This window comes from Typha angustifolia, chromosome 5 (genome assembly GCF_048772165.1).
Source record: "Typha angustifolia cultivar Huaian chromosome 5, ASM4877216v1, whole genome shotgun sequence".
Lineage (NCBI taxonomy): Eukaryota > Viridiplantae > Streptophyta > Magnoliopsida > Poales > Typhaceae > Typha > Typha angustifolia.
The window spans coordinates 6740397-6758084 of record NC_133243.1 but is presented as its reverse complement, the minus strand read 5'-3'; the positions used below and the strand labels follow the sequence as shown (position 1 = coordinate 6758084).

The 17688-nt window shown below is 39.5% G+C and overlaps 4 protein-coding genes across 7 annotated transcripts; 3 read left to right on the top strand and 1 right to left on the bottom strand.

The window, feature by feature from the left end:
• Window positions 1-136: 136 nt before the first annotated feature.
• Window positions 137-3893, top strand: LOC140760149 (probable fucosyltransferase 8). Its single transcript, XM_073096983.1, has 2 exons — window positions 137-500; window positions 2350-3893. Exons 1-2 carry the CDS (start codon window positions 245-247, stop codon window positions 3810-3812), a joined length of 1719 nt encoding a protein of 572 aa, XP_072953084.1. The 5' UTR covers window positions 137-244; the 3' UTR covers window positions 3813-3893.
• A 357-nt stretch (window positions 3894-4250) lies between these two features.
• Window positions 4251-7104, top strand: LOC140760150 (probable fucosyltransferase 8). The gene is made up of 2 exons (XM_073096984.1): window positions 4251-4716; window positions 4938-7104. The coding sequence occupies exons 1-2, from the start codon at window positions 4464-4466 to the stop codon at window positions 6395-6397; spliced, it is 1713 nt and encodes a 570-aa protein (XP_072953085.1). The 5' UTR covers window positions 4251-4463; the 3' UTR covers window positions 6398-7104.
• A 4488-nt stretch (window positions 7105-11592) lies between these two features.
• LOC140760508 (probable fucosyltransferase 8) lies at window positions 11593-14207 on the top strand. Its single transcript, XM_073097494.1, has 2 exons — window positions 11593-11819; window positions 12609-14207. The coding sequence occupies exons 1-2, from the start codon at window positions 11618-11620 to the stop codon at window positions 14039-14041; spliced, it is 1635 nt and encodes a 544-aa protein (XP_072953595.1). The 5' UTR covers window positions 11593-11617; the 3' UTR covers window positions 14042-14207.
• LOC140760507 (protein WEAK CHLOROPLAST MOVEMENT UNDER BLUE LIGHT 1-like) lies at window positions 14179-17379 on the bottom strand. Of its 4 annotated transcripts, none has more exons than XM_073097493.1 (4): window positions 17245-17379; window positions 16724-16869; window positions 16454-16630; window positions 14179-15964 (listed from the first exon to the last, which is right to left on the bottom strand). In XM_073097493.1, exons 2-4 carry the CDS (start codon window positions 16748-16750, stop codon window positions 14198-14200), a joined length of 1971 nt encoding a protein of 656 aa, XP_072953594.1. In that variant the 5' UTR covers window positions 16751-16869; window positions 17245-17379; the 3' UTR covers window positions 14179-14197. The 4 variants fall into 4 exon arrangements, with proteins under 4 accessions (XP_072953594.1, XP_072953593.1, XP_072953592.1 ...); XM_073097492.1 differs by having other exon boundaries at window positions 16724-16876; window positions 17245-17366; XM_073097491.1 differs by having other exon boundaries at window positions 16724-16958; window positions 17245-17345.
• Window positions 17380-17688: the final 309 nt, after the last annotated feature.

Below are 17688 nucleotides of genomic sequence, written 5' to 3'. Positions count from 1 at the left end.
GTAAATTTGTTAGTGTAAATTGTAAGCAAAAACTAACTTGGTGTTAGTTAACTAAAACATAGGGTGTTATTTAAAAAGTTCCTTATCTTTTGAAGCGGGGAATTACACCACCAACTACGAGAAGGTTTGAACGTTGAGTCCCGGACTTCATATGCCTTTAAAATAGACATTAATTTTATCTGGACGTAAACCTGGTCTTCTTATTAGAGGTCATCGGGTCACCTCACAGGCTTAACGATTACCCATGGATGCAACAAGGAGCAGCGGCCATGAGAAACCCTCGAATTCCAGGGAAGAAGCTCCGCTGGTGGAGCCGAAGAAGACGGCGGAGCCCGGACGTCGAGGCGACTGCGGCGGCCGGTGGTGCCACGTGCTTCTTGCGACGTTCTTGTTGAGTTTCACGTTGCTTTATTTATTTCTCTCAAGAGTAGGCTGGAGTCCATCGCAGGCATGGCCTCAGGCTCAGGGATATGGAGCGGTAGCAGATAAAGATAACAAAGGTAAGATTAATTATTAAGTGCTTAATTAGTCCAGTTAACCTTCATTTTTCGTACCTTAAGAGATTAAGTTTATCTTGTTAGCGTATAGGACACGGATTAGGAAGAGGTAATCTCCGAATGGGCAATTTAATTAATGTCTAGAGGGAGAGGTAACAGGGAACGATCTCACTCGGAAAAGGAGAATTCAATTTGATTATTAAAAGTTAGAATAGACTAAGGGGATATTGCAGCATTCGTCAAGAGAGTAGAGTCCAAAAACGCAAGTGGAAAAATAATAGAAAATAATACGCAAGTGAAAGGTCCAAACTAGCGTTTTGTGCTAAAAGAATTTTCTTTTTGACGACTATAATCAAATACTTTTTGACTGCTTCTAGATCAAAGTGATATATCATAGGTTGTTTTTCACGTATATTCTTTATGTGTATGTATGTCTCTCAAAAGTTTATTTTTATGTATATATATATATATATATATATATATATAAAACATTTGGTTTTTGCCTGATTATCACTCATGTCGTAACTTATTACTCAAAGTTATCCATGCAAAATCTATGAATTAAACAAAATATACATGTAAATATATAAATAGGAAACTTTGAAGCGTTATATATATATATATATATATATATTTAATCACAAGGCAAGCAGGCTAAGAATTGGTCAGCTTTTTGTGTCCTTAGCCAATTTTGATTTTTCCACTGACCAAGTTAAATTCGAGGTTTCATATCAGAATAGTCCTACTTGGCTGCTTGAATTATTATTATTATTATTATTATTATTATTATTATTATTATTATTATTATTATTATTATTATTATTATTATATTGAAAGGTGTTTTGACAGTTGTAAGTCACTTTGCAGTTCAAGTCCTTGTATTTTTCACCATTCAGAAATTTACAAATAGGTCCTAGGGTAAAGGCAAATAGCATACAGTCAAATAGAGGGTCCTAAGCGCAAAATGACATATACTTCCGAATTATACTCCCAACCCTTCTCGACCAGTCTCGCTCCACGGCGATACCAGTGTTGATTTCATGGCCATGTTGTTCCACGCCTCGTTCTGGCTCCAGATTCTTGTACTTCTCAATCTTCTCCAGGTTAGAGGATCGAGCGTTCGGGTATATCTCCGATTTCATTATATTCTTCTGTACTCTTGTTTAATTATCTGGGACTGTGTTTAGAATTCGGATTCATTGCAGTGATAGGTTATCCAGGAATTTTGTTCTTTTGTTCAGCATTAGTTTCTAATGTAAAAAAGGTGAGATTCTTGATTTTACTGTTAAAGAAAAAGGAATTGCTACATTCTTCGAGTATTATATAGTGTTTAAGAATTTATTATCAATATTTGGTTTACTTACATTTTGACTCCTGTACTACTATTTAGTACCACTTCGTCTCGTATATTATAAAAACATATAAATACCTTATGAATTTTTAAAAGTTACAACTCTTTAGACATTATTAAATAATGCCATAAATTTACTTCCGTATATCTAAAATATTTGCTCGTAGAAGGCTAATAGATGAGTTTAATTGTAACTTTTAAAAGTTTAAAAAATATTTGTATACTTTTATAGTATAGAAAGATAAAATGATACCAAGTCAAAATACAGGAGGCTAAAGCGTAATTAAGCCTCAATGTTTGTTTGAATTTTAATCTCTCCCAACTAGATTGGTCAAGAATTTATTATAACCGAATGAATCATCCAAACACTTCAGTTCTTCATCTCACCTAGTCTTCTCTTCGATGACGTCCATTCATAATTGATTTACAAAGTCGTAGAAATATAATATCTAAAGAAATTCTTGGATAATGTTGTTAACATGTTTGTTTTAACACATATAGGTTACGAAGATGTTTCTTCTTCTTCGCCCATTGACGCACGCAAAGATAAGCTTCTGGGTGGCTTACTCTCCTCGGACTTTGATGAGCAATCATGTGTGAGTCGATATCAATCTGCATTGTATCGTAAAGCATCACCCCTCTTACCATCCTCCTACCTTGCGGCGAGACTTCGCAAGTATGAAGCCCTCCACAAGAAATGTGGCCCGAACACTCCACTCTACAAGAAATCTGTAGAACATTTGAAGTCGAATCATAGGGTAGAAAATTTAGAGTGCAACTATATAGTTTGGACTCCATATAACGGTTTAGGGAACAGGATGCTTACAATTGCCTCAGCATTTCTGTATGCTCTCCTCACTAATAGGGTTCTATTGATCCAAGTAACTCATGAAGCAGTTGATCTATTCTGCGAACCATTCCCTGAGACCTCTTGGGTTTTGCCTCCAGACTTCCCAATCAAAGACATGGGCAGTAATCACCGTAATTCTCCAAAAACTTATGGGAACATGATCAAGAATAAGATGATCAACTTGAGTGTGAATTCTTTTGCAGAGTCGGTGCCTTCATATCTATATATTTATCTAGTGGATGATTACAAACACTTTGATGGGCTCTTTTTTTGTGAAGAGGAGCAATTATTCCTTAACAAGGTCAATTGGCTAGTTCTGCAGTCGGATATCTATTTAATTCCAAGCTTTTTTCTATGGCCGACATATAAAGATGAGCTACAACAATTGTTTCCGGCAAAAGACACTGTCTTCCATCACTTAGGACGGTATCTTTTCCACCCCACTAATTCTGTTTGGGCATTGATAACAAGATATTATGAATCTTATCTAGCTCAGGCTGAAGAAAGGATTGGTCTTCAAATCAGAACTTTCAATTGGCCACACATTTCTTTTGAAGAGTTCTACAAGCAAATTATTTCATGCTCTATGCAGGAGTTTTTGTTGCCTAACATCACCAACGATGAGCAATTTTATTTATCTCGATCTAGCAATGTCAGAAGACCAAAAGCAGTTCTAGTGGTTTCTTTATATCAGAGATACTATGAGCAGATAAAGTCCATGTATTATGATCACCCAACTACCACCGGAGAGATCATCAGCGTGTTTCAACCAACCCATGCGGAGCAACAACACACAGAGAAGCGTGGTCACAACCAAAAGGCACTGGCTGAAATATATTTGTTAAGTTTTGTTGATGTTCTGGTTACGAGTCCCTTCTCAACCTTCGGGTATGTAAGTCAAGGTCTTGGTGGTTTGACACCGTGGATTCTCTTACCGCCGTGGCATGAGAAGGCATCGGATCCTCCCTGCCGTCGAGCCTTGTCAATGGAGCCATGCTTCCTCAACCCTTTTTATTTTAATTGCAGGGCGAAGAAGAACGTTGATCCTGGGTCATTGGTCCGGTATATTAGGCATTGCGAAGACAAAGTCCAAGCAGTTAAGCTGATTGATTAGGGTGAATGGAAGCTGAAGCTTATAAACCTTTTCCTGTATTAGAAAGCATCACTTTATAAAGCATTGTCGATCTTTCGAACATTTTAATTGTATGACTACAAGCAGACTCCTCTGAATGGATCAGGTTATGACTGCGATTTTATTACAATTTTCCCACATCATGAGTCGCTACAGAGGAACGAAATCCATAGATTAATTTCAAGCCGAACAGTGAAACAGTATGAAATTAGTTATGTCATTGTCTCTATCGTTTTCTGTCTATTACTATGTGTCATAGGCAGCTGGATTAGGAGGTGCTGACCCAGAACCTCCCCAAATAATTATCTTCTTAAATTAAAATTGGATTTGCTACTGATGCAGATGTGAATCCTGAGATCAATGTATGGATCATGAGAGTAAATTAGTACTTTGACATCATACAATAATGTGCACTTGAACTTCTAGTTGTTCTATTTTCTGTAACATAAAGTAATATTATCTTGATAAGTGTCGACAACCAAGGCACCCAATATACAATCTGCTCCACATATTTATAACAAAAGTAAATAAATTAATTTCTTTTGGTTACGTAATGGACTCCATGTTCAGGTAATTAACACATTGTACTCTTATATTTGAGATCATCACGTAACAATATTGAAAAGATTAAGAATGGGTCTAACGAGGTGCAGTAGCCATTATAAACAGCATTGTTCTGTGGAGATGGAGGTGGTAGAAGCTCCATTGACGGAGTCAAGGATGGCGGCCCGGGTCGCCGGTCGTCGGGGAGCTGCGCGGCACCATGTGCTTCTTATTGTCTCCTTGTTTAGTTTTACGTTACTCTACATAGCCTCAAGAGTAGACTGGAGTTCAATACAAGCCTGTCCTCCGGGAGACAGAGGGACAGTGGATAAAGATATCAAAGGTGAGCTTACTGGCGTCTGATATTTTGTTTAAGATTCTCCAGTGTTTTTGGGCTCGACGTGCGGCTCGATTGCAACATAATTTGTACTCTGGATCATATTTGAGGGTGGAGCAATCGGTTCTTTCCCTGATCATGTTTGATTCTGTTCTTCATGTCTTCTTATCTTCTCTATAAACTATGAATCTTGTTATTAACTTGTTTGGATGCTTCAACACCTATAGGTTTCGAAAAAGCTTCTTCTCCAACCATTGATACACAAGAAGACAAGCTTCTGGGCGGCTTACTCTCGTCGGACTTCGATGAGCAATCCTGTGTGAGCCGATATCAATCAACTTTGTATCGCAATGCATCACCCTTCTTGCCATCCTCCTACCTTGTGGCGAGGCTTCGCGCGTATGAATCCCTCCACAAGAGATGTGGCCCCGACACTCCACTCTACAAGAAATCTATAGCCCAGTTGCAGTCAAATCGCAGCGTAGGCAACCTAGAGTGCAACTATATGGTGTGGACTCCATACAATGGAATGGGGAACAGAATGCTTACAATCGTTTCGGCATTTCTATATGCTCTCCTCACTGACAGGGTCCTACTGATCCAAGTAACAGGTGAATCAGTCGATCTATTTTGCGAGCCATTTCCTGGGACTTCCTGGGTTTTGCCTTCAGACTTCCCAATTAAAGATATGAGCAGTAATCACCGCAATTCTCCAATGACTTATGGCAACATGATTAAGAATAAGGTGATCAATTTGAGTGCCGATACTTCTACGGAGTGGGTGCCTTCGTATGTCTATGTTTATCTAGTGGATGATTACAAACACTTTGATGGGCACTTCTTCTGTGAAGATGATCAATTATTCCTTAACAAGGTCAATTGGATAGTGCAGCAGTCGGATATCTATTTCGTGCCAAGCTTCTTTCTATGGACTCAATACCGAGATGAGCTACAGCAACTGTTTCCGGCAAAAGACGCCGTCTTCCATCACTTAGGACGTTATCTTTTCCACCCCACTAACAGTATTTGGGGGTTGGTAACAAGATACTACGATTCTTATCTAGCCCAAGCTAAGGAAAGGATCGGTCTTCAGATCAGAACTTTCGACTGGCCGTACATTTCTTTCGAGGAGTTCTACAAGCAAATTATTTTGTGCTCTATGGAGGAGGAATTGTTGCCTGTAATCACTGACGAGGAGCGACTTCCTTTGTCTAAATCTAGGAATGTGGTAAGACCAAAAGCAGTTCTAGTGGTTTCTTTGTATGGCAGATACTATGAGATGATAAAGTCGATGTATTATGAGTACCCAACTGCCAATGGAGAGGTCATTAGCGTCGATCAACCCACCCATGAGGAGAAACAGCGAACAGAGCAGAATGGCCACAACCAAAAGGCACTGGCAGAGATATACCTATTAAGCTTGGTTGATGTTCTTGTTACCAGCCCCTTCTCAACCTTCGGGTATGTAAGCCAAGGACTTGGTGGTTTGAAACCGTGGATTCTCTTACCGCCGTGGCATGAGAAGGCACCGGATCCTCCCTGCCGTCGAGCCTTGTCGATGGAGCCATGCTTCCTCGACCCCTTTTACTTTGACTGCAGGGCGAAGAAGAATGTTGATCCTGTGTCACTGGAACGGTATATTAGGCATTGTGAAGACAAAGTCCAAGCAATTAAGCTTGTTGATTAGGCAGAATGGGGAAGCCCTTTTTGTTTTGATAAACCTCATCTTTTGGTGATCAGATGACCGGGTGTAAATTTGCATCACCATTAACCATGTAAAATCTATCAAAGCCTCACTATGTAGAGCATTGTCATCTTTTGAGGATTCTTACTGTCCGAGCAAGTGAATGAGATCAGGACCATTTTCTCCTATCTCTCTTCTAGAGAGCTCTTTCTTGCTTTCGTCAGTGTTTTCATCCTTCCTTCTCCTAGCCTGCATAACTAGGGGAAGGGAGAAGTCTTTCTCCCCCTCAGAGATGTTTCTTTCGGTTCCATTTTTCTTCTCTCTTCTACCCCCCTCTTGTACCTCTCTTCTTCTTCCCTCTTTTCCAACCATTCCACGATTTAATCTCCTCCTCCTCATCGTCCGGGGCCTATTCCACTAGCTATGCAAGCGGCTGCAGAGGTAGAGGGCGGAGGAGGGTGGAGGGGTTCATTTACGATTTAACTGCCTTCTCTGCTGCCGTCGCTGAGGGGTTTATCAGTTCGCGCCGAGATGTTCCCTTTTGGGTTTTTTCATGTCTCCGTCGGATCTTCGCCGGTCGGCGGCTCGTTGAGCCCCCTCTAGCCGTCACTTTCCTTAGTGCTTGGCCTTGCCTTGTGCTATGGCCATGGCCGAGGCCGACGGTGTGATGACTTGCGGGTTGGGGTTGGTTTGGTCTGCCTTGGGCTTAGTTTGGTCTGGTTCTATTCTTGGGATAGATTTACAATAGAAAGAAAAATAATAATAATAACACACAGCCAACCCTGAGATAAGACAAAAGAAAAAAAAAACCAAAGTAAAGCTCCCATTAAAAGCTTGGTTTGTAGATCTAGATGTCAACATGGACGAGGCAAGTGAGAGGCAGTAAATAGTGGCGAGGCATGTAGTGCTAGATTAAATATGAGACTTTTGTTTAAAAAAGAAGAAGAAAGAAAACAGTTACTCTGTCCTTCCTCTCTTATGTATATCAAGCTCATTTGTAATATTTGGATATTTAATCAACTGTTCTCACCTACCAGCTTTCCCTTAAAAAAAACAAATAGCATTTATTACGATTACCTCACACAAGAAAGATGAACAGAATAGTTTGTCCTCGAGCAATCAAACATCCCCACATCGCCTTGGACATCAATATGTCAATGCCATTTTAAAAAACCCATGTTTGCTTTCAATTATATAAGCCAGCTAATCTTCTTCTCAGAAGGTGGATTTCTTATTGATGGAGATGTGAACCATGTGAGAAATCTATGTGCATTTGGCAGGATGGAGAATCTAATTAATACTTTGATATTGGCAATAATGTGCCTTAAAATTTTCAATTTTTTTTTTTTATTTTTTATGGAAACATATTTATAATTTTTTTAAGAAGTGCCAACTTCCTCAAGGCCTGTCCAATGTACGTGATGCAAATCGATTGGAGTAATTACAAAACCTAAATGAGTTGGCCCATAGATTTATCTAGGATTTTATATGATTAACTCATTTCCTATAATACATTTTATTTGGTTAAGTTTTTATTGTTAGAAATATCATGTATTTAATATAAATATTTTATTAACTTTGAGTCTACATATTATTAATGATCAATTAATGGTGGAATTAAAAGATCTCAAATAGTATTTTAATATTATATATTCACTTATTTAAATGTATGAAGAGAAGTAAATGAGAAATGACTTTAAAAGTATGTATCATAATAATGAAAAAAAAAAGTAAGTTTAGAATGATATTAAATATTTTTAAAATATTAATATAATATATAAGTGTCAAGCTCCTTATGAGCTTTGAGACTTAAAACGATTTTTTATGAATAAAGATATCTATGCATATTAATTTACACGCGTGTACCGCTCGATCCAACTCAGTTTAATTCGCATCGCACGAATGGGTCAAGTTTAAGGAGACCAACGTCCATCGTTCCAAAAGTAATATGTGGAGATAGAATTGTCTTAATATATAGTCGTACTGTTTTATCTTATATATATTTTTCTATATTTAATTGTCCAGTCTAAACTTTGTCTCTAAAGTTTGAGATTACAAGTAACCTAGATATATCTATAGCGGGTGTAAACAAAACTCTATTTTATACTTATAAGAACTATTTTAATTTTTTTCGAACCCCAACTTGATCATAAGAAGTGCATAGTGGGACGCCATCTCGCAATCAAAATTTTTAGTTTCATTGAACGTGCTCCACGTTAATCCTTTATATCAAGTACATGCATGAACGTATACCACGTCCTCTCATTCGAGATTACTGAAACAACTAATCGGATATGGTGAAGGAAGAAGATCTCCTGGTGGAGCTGAAGAAGACGACCGGAGCTGCCGGCCTCCGGGGAGACTCGTGGCGGCGGTTGGTTCTTATTACCTTCTTGTTTAGTCTCACGTTGCCCTACGTACTCTCGAGGGTTGGGTGGAGTTCAATACCAGCATGGCCTCTGGGAGATAAAGTAACAGCAGACAAAGGTAAGAATGTTGAGCTTATTAGTGTTTGATTAGTTTAAACGAAAATTTACTAGAGAGATTAGGATTCAATCGTTGGTGTTAATATCAACTTGGTGTTGAGGTATTTGAAAGATTTTATGTTTCTCTATTTCCCACAAAATATTTCGTTCTCTACGAGACGATGAATGCCTCGTTCTCTGATTTCTATACTTTTCTTCTGCTTTTAGGTTAGAATTAGATTTTGATTGCAGTGTTGAGTTACATGCGAATTTTGCTATAGTAATTTGTAGTTAATAAATTCAGATTTTGAATTTACTGTGGAAAAGAAGTAATGGCTTAGATTGCCGTGTATCGGAGCACTCTTGGATCATTGTCTGATTTAGAATTTCGACTTTTATTTTCATTTTATTTATTATAGCCAATATTTCATTGATAACATTAAAGAGCTACAATGTCAGACATTGAACAAATGGTGAGGGAAGCCAATGACTTTACAATAGACAGCGTAACAAAAGAAAAACTTATCAAACCCTAATAACTTATATGAGTGTTAAAATAAACAAATGACTCGAACTCAATCGGTTCAGTTTGGCTTGGGCTGAGCCAAGCTAAAGCCTATTTTAAGGCTCAATTTGAATTTCGAGTAACCACCGGCTTACTCAGGCTCGGCTCGATAGGCTCGGCTTAAATATAATATTTATTAATATTATATATATTATATAAATCAATTATTAGATCTTTGATCTAATAGCTACTATTACATCTTTGATTATACTAACCTTAATTCTAAATCAAATAAAACTATCTAACAAACACATCGCTTAATCTCTTCCTCCTCCTCCTCTATCGATTGGCTACTCGGCCTCTTTTGGCGGCCTCAACCTCAACATCGGCCTCCTCCTCCATTGTTGTCAACCCTAGTATTGCCTCCTCATCTTCCTCCTTCGTCATCTCCTCCTCTTCATCTTCTGTCTTCATCGTCTCCTCCTCTTCATCATCCTCCTCCGCCGCCTCCTCTTTCTTCACCTTATCTGACCTCCTCACCCTTTATTAATAAGCCGCAGTCGCTTTCTCCTCTCTGTCGGCCTCCTCATCCTCTTCTGGCCTCGGTAAGCCATCGTCCCCGCCGCCCTCTCCTTCTCCTCCTCCTCCTCTAATCAAGTGGGCTCGGCCTGAACTCGATATGGCTTGGCTTAAGTTCGACTCAAGTTGAGCTAAGCTGACTTAAACATCTTTGGAGGGCTCGTAATTAATTTTTAATTGAGCCTAAGCTAGAGTCGACTCGCTTAAAGTCGGCTCATTTATACGCCTATAATTTAATAATACAAGCATAATGCCCAACAATCAATAATAGATGTAGGGTGACGATCTTTTGAACAAAAGGACTCAAACTCCGCAGCGAGAAGGAAAATGGACGAGGTCGACAACGGCGGCAATTAGGAGAGATTTTTAATGGAAGAGAGGGAAAGAATACCCTAGCAGATGCTTTGGCAAAGGAAGGACAAGATAGCAGTTTGTTGTGAACTATAGTGAGAAAGATTTTATCTACATATTGATTTATATAGACTTGCAAAAGTTATATCTGAATTAATTTTAGTTTTTATGTGTCAAATCCACCTAAATTGTAGACATGTGTCTTATATATGTATCATAGAGTGTTGATTTTGTTATGCAACCTATTGGTTGCTGGGTTAAATTCAGTGAAAGCTAACCTCGTGCTGATTAGTCTGGATACATTCGATTAATATACTTGAACATATATAATGGGCGCTCGGACTAACCCGCATGGATTAATCCGCACCAAAATTAAACTTCATATGATCATTTTCGAAGGAAAAAAAAAAACCCGTAGATGAGGAACTTCATTAGTGACATCTAAATAATTACAAACCTAGTACACAAATATAATGAGAAAGCTAGGACGGCAACCACTAGATAAGCCCAGGCAATTTGATAATCATCTACGACGCATCAAAAAGAAAAAATATATATATTAGGTCCCAAAGGGTACAAAAAATGTTACAAGACACAGTCCAAAGGACGACACAAGGGCAAACGGCCCAGTGTCTAGCATGCACAGCCTTGTGGGATACCAGGAAGAGCTACAGTGAGAACCACCTAACATGAACACTGATTACCTCCATGCACCGACAGCCATCTTGCTAAATGAAAATGAAACAAAACTAAAAAAATGATAAGCTCAGGAGCAATCAAACAGAGGAAGGAAAACAACAAGTTGAGATGAAGACAACGAAGCCACCGTCTGAGAAGTATACCACCACCCTGCACCAATCGGCTAAACTGAATGACCGAAAACACCTTCTCAATAGCAGCAAATCATCCCAAAATCCCTCCAACCATGAAAATGCGACAAATTTTGATTACTTGCACTTTTGATCGCAGGTTCCCATTGGTTCAGGGGCCAACTTATATATATATATATATATATATATATATATAAGTTTAGTAAAATGTCCACGTTGATTGCTAGCAGCAAAGAATCAAAAAAATACTATCGACGACAGGCCCATGGATTTATTAGGTAGATCTGATCCAAAGAGTATTTAGTACTGTTCCTTCCAATCATTTTTTGTTCTTTTCGAACTGATCCTAAGAAGAGTGGACTCCATCTCTCAATTAAGTATTCTTTTTTGATTCGCCCGACGCTCGGCTTCCACGTTCATTTATATATAGTATACAAACGTAAACCCACAGAACAAGCTATTGAACGGTAGCTGGACAATAATTGTAAGCCATATGGGCATGGAGAAGGAAGAAGCTTCCGTGGCGGAGCCGAAGAAGGCGGCTGAAACCGCCGGTCGCCGGGGAGACTCGTGGCGACGGTTGCTACTTATTACCTGCTTGTTTAGTCTTACGTTGCCCTACGTCCTCTCAAGAGTTGGATGGAGTTCGACACCAGCGTGGCCTCTGGGAGATATAGTGACAGTAGATATTAAAGGTAAACAAAGGTATTAAGTTGGTATTGAGATCATTTTAAAGAACTTATTCTTTTCTCTTTTTTTTTTCCTCTCATTTTCCATGTATTCCTCTCTTTCTATAATCATGTATTCCTCTCTCTTACATATATCAAGTAAGGTGTAAGGATGTAGTACTAAGTTAGCCTGAAATGGTCGTGTGGCCTAAAGAAATTTGCAAATAGAAACCCCATGTTTAAGATACTCTGCAACCAGAGGACACACCTCATTTTTAGCCCCTCTGAATGACATAGGACCACAGATTTCGTGGCCGAGATGCAGTAAAGCATGAAAAGACATAGATCAAATCTCGATTTGATTATGAATAACGAAAAGAAGCTCAGTTAGACTTCATAGATACTAGATTGAAGACATTAACTTTTGAAGAACTTAAAAATTCCTTTGGCCACAAGCCTACAAGACTATTTATAGACTACTTAATGAAAAAACATAGTTTAACTCGCAATAAACACACTGGAATAATTTTTTTCTAAACTAGCAAATTTACTGATTTTGAGGATTAAACAATGGAATTTGGTCGAGATTATAATTCTTTTCCTTCTTAAACAATAAGATTTGATTCTCGCATTGCTCAGAACTCTTCCAGATTAGAGGATGGCCGGAGCAATTGAACCTTTTCCCGATTTCGTCTTGTCTGCTTATTTAAGAATCGTTAGCATAAGATTTTTGAGTTGCATGCGAAACTTTGCTCTACTGTTCTTGGCGAGTTCTTATGTTCTTGGCCACTGGTTCTGGAAATGCCTTTCCTGCAGCCATTGAGATACAAAAGAAGAAGCTTCTGGGCGGCTTACTCTCCCCGGACTTCGACGAGCAGTCCTGCGTGAGCCGATATCAGTCGCCGTCGTATCGTAAGACGTCGCCTTTCCTCCCATCCTCGTACCTTGCGGCGAGGCTTCGCAAGTACGAAGCCCTCCACAAGAAATGCGGCCCAAACACTCCACTCTACAAGAAATCCATCGAGCTGTTGAAGTTGAACCGCAGCGTAGACCATTTGGAGTGCAACTATGTGATTTGGACTCCATTCAATGGCTTGGGGAACAGGATGCTCACACTTGCCTCTGCATTTCTATATGCTCTCCTCACCAATAGGGTCCTGCTGATCCACGAAACTAGGGAATCCATCGATCTATTCTGCGAACCGTTTCCTGGGACCTCCTGGATCCTGCCCTCAGATTTCCCGGTGAACTTGCGGTGGATCACCCGCGACTCTCCGCTGATTTACGGGAACATGGTCAAGAATAACACGATCAATTACAGCGCGAATGCTTCTGCAGAGTGGGTGCCGCCCTATGTCTATCTTTATCTAATGGACAATTACAAACACTTCGATGGGCTGTTCTTCTGCGACGATGATCAAACGTACCTTGACAAGGTCAATTGGATAGTGGTGCATTCGGATATCTACTTCGTGCCGGGCTTCTTTCTATCGACTCGACACGAAGAGGAGCTACAGCGGTTGTTTCCGGCAAAAGACACCGTGTTCCATCACTTGGGGCGGTATCTTTTCCACCCCACCAACACTGTCTGGGGATTGGTAACAAGATATTTTGATTCGTATCTCGCCCAGGCTGGGGAAAGGATCGGTCTTCAGATCAGAACTTTCAAGTGGCCACCCGTTTCTTTCGACGAGTTCTACAAGCAAGTTATGTCGTGCGCTCTGCAGGAGAATTTGCTGCCGAATGTCACTAACGAGGATGGATTTTCTTTGTCTCGATCTAGCAATGTGACAGGATCGAAGGCAGTCCTAGTGGTTTCTTTATATGCCAAATACTATGAGGAGATAAAGTCCATGTATTACGCGCATCCGGTTGCTAATGGAGACGTCATTAGCGTCTATCAACCAACTCACGAGGAGAAACAGCATACAGAGCAGCATGGTCACAACCAAAGGGCATTGGCAGAGATATATTTGTTAAGCTTGGTTGATGTTCTCGTTACCAGTCCCTTCTCAACCTTCGGGTACGTAAGCCAAGGTCTCGGCGGTTTGACGCCGTGGATTCTCTTACCGCCGTGGCGTGAGAAGGCGGCAGATCCTCCCTGCCGTCGAGTCTTGTCGATGGAGCCGTGCTTCCTCAATCCTTTTAGGTTCGATTGCAGAGCGAAGAAGGAGGCTGATCCAGGGTCTTTAGTCCAGTTTATTACGCACTGCGAAGATAAAGCTATCGCTGTTAAGTTAGTTAATTAGGCTGGAAGCTAAATCTTATAAACCATAAACAGTTTTTTTTTTTTAAATCTTTCTTTGTTTTTGGTGATCAAAGGCATAATAAGTATATTCTGCATCATTTCTAGTACGTATAGCAAGTCTGATTGTAATGTTAGTATATTGGAGATATAAATTTAATTACTTTGAAGGCTGAGCCTTTTTCCTGGCTAATAACATGATCATTTGTGGAAACAATGACCTCCTTCTCATGTTAGGTTCAGGTATGGCATTTACCATTGCATTTGTTGGCATGCCTGTCCTAGGAACTAGAGAATTGACACCAGGATCAGTTTCTTCTTCTGAATTTGATGACTCGTCAGAGCCTTGAGCAGCATCACTAGATTTTCTTTGCTGCTCATGTCCAGCTCTCCACTTCCTCAACTCCTCTTCCGTAGCCAGTTTCCCACTCCTGGCCTTGTCGGCCTTCTCTATCGCAAGTCTCAGTGCTTTTTTGCTTTCTTCCATTTTCTTATTTGCTTCTTCTAGCTTCTCTAACCTTCTTGATTCAAACTCCTTTGCTGCCTTAATTTGCTCTATTGCAGAGATAACTCGCTTGTTGGCGAGTTCTTCAGTCTCATGGGCCTTCTTGCTGAGCGTGTAGTATTCTTCTAGAGGAAGTGATACTCCAATTTGAAAGGGAGTCCTCATACTTGCGACCTGTTCACTCTCTTCCAATGCTTTGACTGCTGCAGATGCCAGTTTCTGTGATTCTTTAGCTGCCTCTATCTCCTTCAAAGTAGCATTTAATCTGTTCTCCAGGGTGCTGACTCCAGCTTTTGCTTGCTCTGCTTCTTCCTTTGCCTTCCTTAGCTCCTCATGCGCCAAGCGAGCAACCGACTTTGCTTGATCTGCATTCATAGCTGCTTGCTGCAACTCCTTGGGCAAATCTACCATCTTATCTCTGGCTTCCTTCTCCCCTACCAGGATTAGCTCAAATTTGGTATTGGTTCTGCTCAGCTTTGCTTCAAGAGATGACACTTGTAAAGAAGCCAACACTTCCCTCTGCCTCAGGGTGGTGAGGGCTGCCTTCTCTCTTTCTAGATCAAGATTCAATGAAGTAGCTGCGACTCTTAGACACATCACTTCATCTTTCGCTTTCTCGATATTAGCCTTTACTTCCTTGAGCTCCTCTAAGGTTTGAGCTAGCGTTGCTTCATTCTCCCCATCTATACTGTTTGGTTCTTGATCTAAGTCACCTTTCCCGTTGGAAGCTAATTCAGCTTTTAAATTGAGCAGCAACGTAGAAGCTTTCTCTAGTTTCGACTCGAGATCGTTGGCCAAAAGAAGTTGTTCATTGAGCTGCTGCAGTTCATCTTCAGCTTGCTTCAGCTCATTCTCCCATCTAAGCTTGTCTTTCTCCCAGGATAAGGATGAACAAATGCTCTTCTCTTCTGCTTCAATATGTGCAGCATGTGCAGACTCCAAGAATTCCCTAGCTGTGATTAGTTCCAGTTTAAGATCCTCCATGTTCTTCTCAATCTCCTCGGATGCAGCAGTAGATTCTTCAGCTTCTCTAATTGCCACATCTCTTTCAGTGATCAAAGAAAGATACTGTCTTTGAAGCTCTTCCAGCTCCCTTTTTACTGATTTCAAATCCGAAAGAGCCGTCAAATACCATCCATTGGATACGTCAATTTGCGCGTTCACCGCAATGCTTTTGTTCTCCGTAATTCCTTGCTTCGTCTCTTTGAGGCTTAGTTCAGCAATTTCTGAATCCTGCTTTGCCTGGGCCTCTTGTGTTTTGGCATTCTCCAGGCTTAGCTTAAGTTCTTCGATTAGTCTCTTGGTGTTTTCCATCTCCTTTAGTACTTCTTCTTTATTATCATCTGAAGCTTCTAATCTTCTTCTGTACTCTGGAATCCCTTCTTGCACCTTCTCAATTTCTAGTTGGACAGTCTTGTGCTTCTACATGAGTCAATAAGGGTGCATTGTAACCTTCTATTAGAGGAAAAAGGGTCTGAACAGAACATGACAAAGGAAGAGAATCTAAAATGTTGAAATTAAGGTCTTTACTTGTGAATAAAGGTGCCATCTTATGAGATTAAATTTTATTTAGAATATATATTTCTCTTTGCCAATTATGAACAAGTTTAATCAAATTGGGCTGCGGCCTTTTAGGCCAAAATAAAATAAAGATAAAAATAAATAGCAAGTTTAATCCTCCCATTTTAAAATTCTTTGCAACTTTTGATCTTTCCTCAACATGAATAAATTGATGTGAAGGAACATAGATCCAGAGAAGCATATTAATGGAGAGCTGTTCCAATATCAGATCTTTGAATGTTTAGATTATTTCTATTCCTCAATCATGGTAATCAACAACAAGCCTTTCCTAAGATTGATCTGAAAATCTCATCTATGCAGAAAATAGTCGACATAACAAATTTGTGTTACCTCCAATGTCAGGTTCTTTTGAGATTTCCAATCAACAACGCCTCCAAATTTGCTGACAGCCACTTTAACAGATTCAAAAGGAGCTTGACTTTCTGCAAGGCTTCTATTAACAACTGCCCCTTTTAAGTTTTCAGAAAGTTTCAGTGCTGCATTCTGTGTATCCCCAGCTTCCACATCCTGAAATAGAGCCCTTTTAATCCGTATCTGTCCAATGATCAGCACTTATAACATAATTCTTTCGGTTTTGAATTGGTATTATTCATGTCAAACCTCTATTGATGCTTCCAGTGATGACATAGATATGGCATCTTCTCCAGCTACAGGTAGTTTCTTCAGATTCTCTGATGAACCATCATGAACATTCTTTGGGATTATTATTTCAAAGTTGTTTGATTCGTTGTGCCCACGATTAGTATCTGCGTACTCCATGATGATGGGGGAAGCAAGATTTGGAGAAGTTTGAGAAAAATTATCTTCAGAAGAAGGTAGCTTCTAAAATCTTTATCTGATGTTACACATTACAAGAATAAGTTCAATGCAATAACATGCCTTACTATCAACCGTACCCTTTTTTTTTTCTTCAGTAAGATGCATCAAAGTTGACTTACATGCCAAGAAATTCAAAATATTCTTGAAAATTTGTAACTTAAAAAATTTATATACGATTAGTTTCTGACTTCCAACTAAATTAGAAAGGCAACAAAAGTATAAAACTACTTCATTATATCATTGAATGTAAATGAACAGAAACATGTCTAAATTGTGTAAAAATAATTAAAGAAAAAACTTACTCGAGTCTTTTCTCTATCTTAAGAGCTTGAAGGAAACGAGGAAGGAGAAGGAAATGGGAGTTGGGGGAGGGAAAAGAAAAGCACGTGCGGGAGGAGTTGTCTCCCCCACAAATCCTATATTTGTCTGCATCCAAGAATGCTCTTCCTCCTGACCAGTAGATTGCTATCTCTTCTCTCATATTTGAGCCACGTAAAAAAAAATCTCGATAATTTGATAATATTAGTGTGTCTGATTCACTCGTAGTCCAGATTTTGGAGTTAGTCAATGACACAATGCCATGTCATTAACTGTAACAAATCTCAGCCTTAATAATCGCATATTAGCCGTTCGAGAAACAGAGCAAAAATGTACTAGATTGATAAATTCATCGCAAGTTATAGCTTTTAACCATTATTAAATAAACGGATCCATGTCCTGACCCAATGAGGTTTGAAATCCAATAA

Bases quoted from the DNA above. Each gene is read 5' to 3' on its own strand.
- LOC140760149 (XM_073096983.1), top strand. From the start codon at position 245: ATGGATGCAACAAGGAGCAGCGGCCATGAGAAACCCTCGAATTCCAGG. The intron at 501-2,349 runs GTAAGATTAATT...TAACACATATAG, and splicing joins AGCAGATAAAGATAACAAAG to GTTACGAAGATGTTTCTTCT.
- LOC140760150 (XM_073096984.1), top strand. From the start codon at position 4,464: ATGGGTCTAACGAGGTGCAGTAGCCATTATAAACAGCATTGTTCTGTG. The intron at 4,717-4,937 runs GTGAGCTTACTG...CAACACCTATAG, and splicing joins AGTGGATAAAGATATCAAAG to GTTTCGAAAAAGCTTCTTCT.
- LOC140760508 (XM_073097494.1), top strand. From the start codon at position 11,618: ATGGGCATGGAGAAGGAAGAAGCTTCCGTGGCGGAGCCGAAGAAGGCG. The intron at 11,820-12,608 runs GTAAACAAAGGT...CCTTTCCTGCAG, and splicing joins AGTGACAGTAGATATTAAAG to CCATTGAGATACAAAAGAAG.
- LOC140760507 (XM_073097491.1), bottom strand. From the start codon at position 16,882: ATGGAGTACGCAGATACTAATCGTGGGCACAACGAATCAAACAACTTT. The intron at 16,631-16,723 runs GTTTGACATGAA...GCTCTATTTCAG, and splicing joins CACTGGAAGCATCAATAGAG to GATGTGGAAGCTGGGGATAC. The intron at 15,965-16,453 runs GTAACACAAATT...TGACTCATGTAG, and splicing joins AAAAGAACCTGACATTGGAG to AAGCACAAGACTGTCCAACT.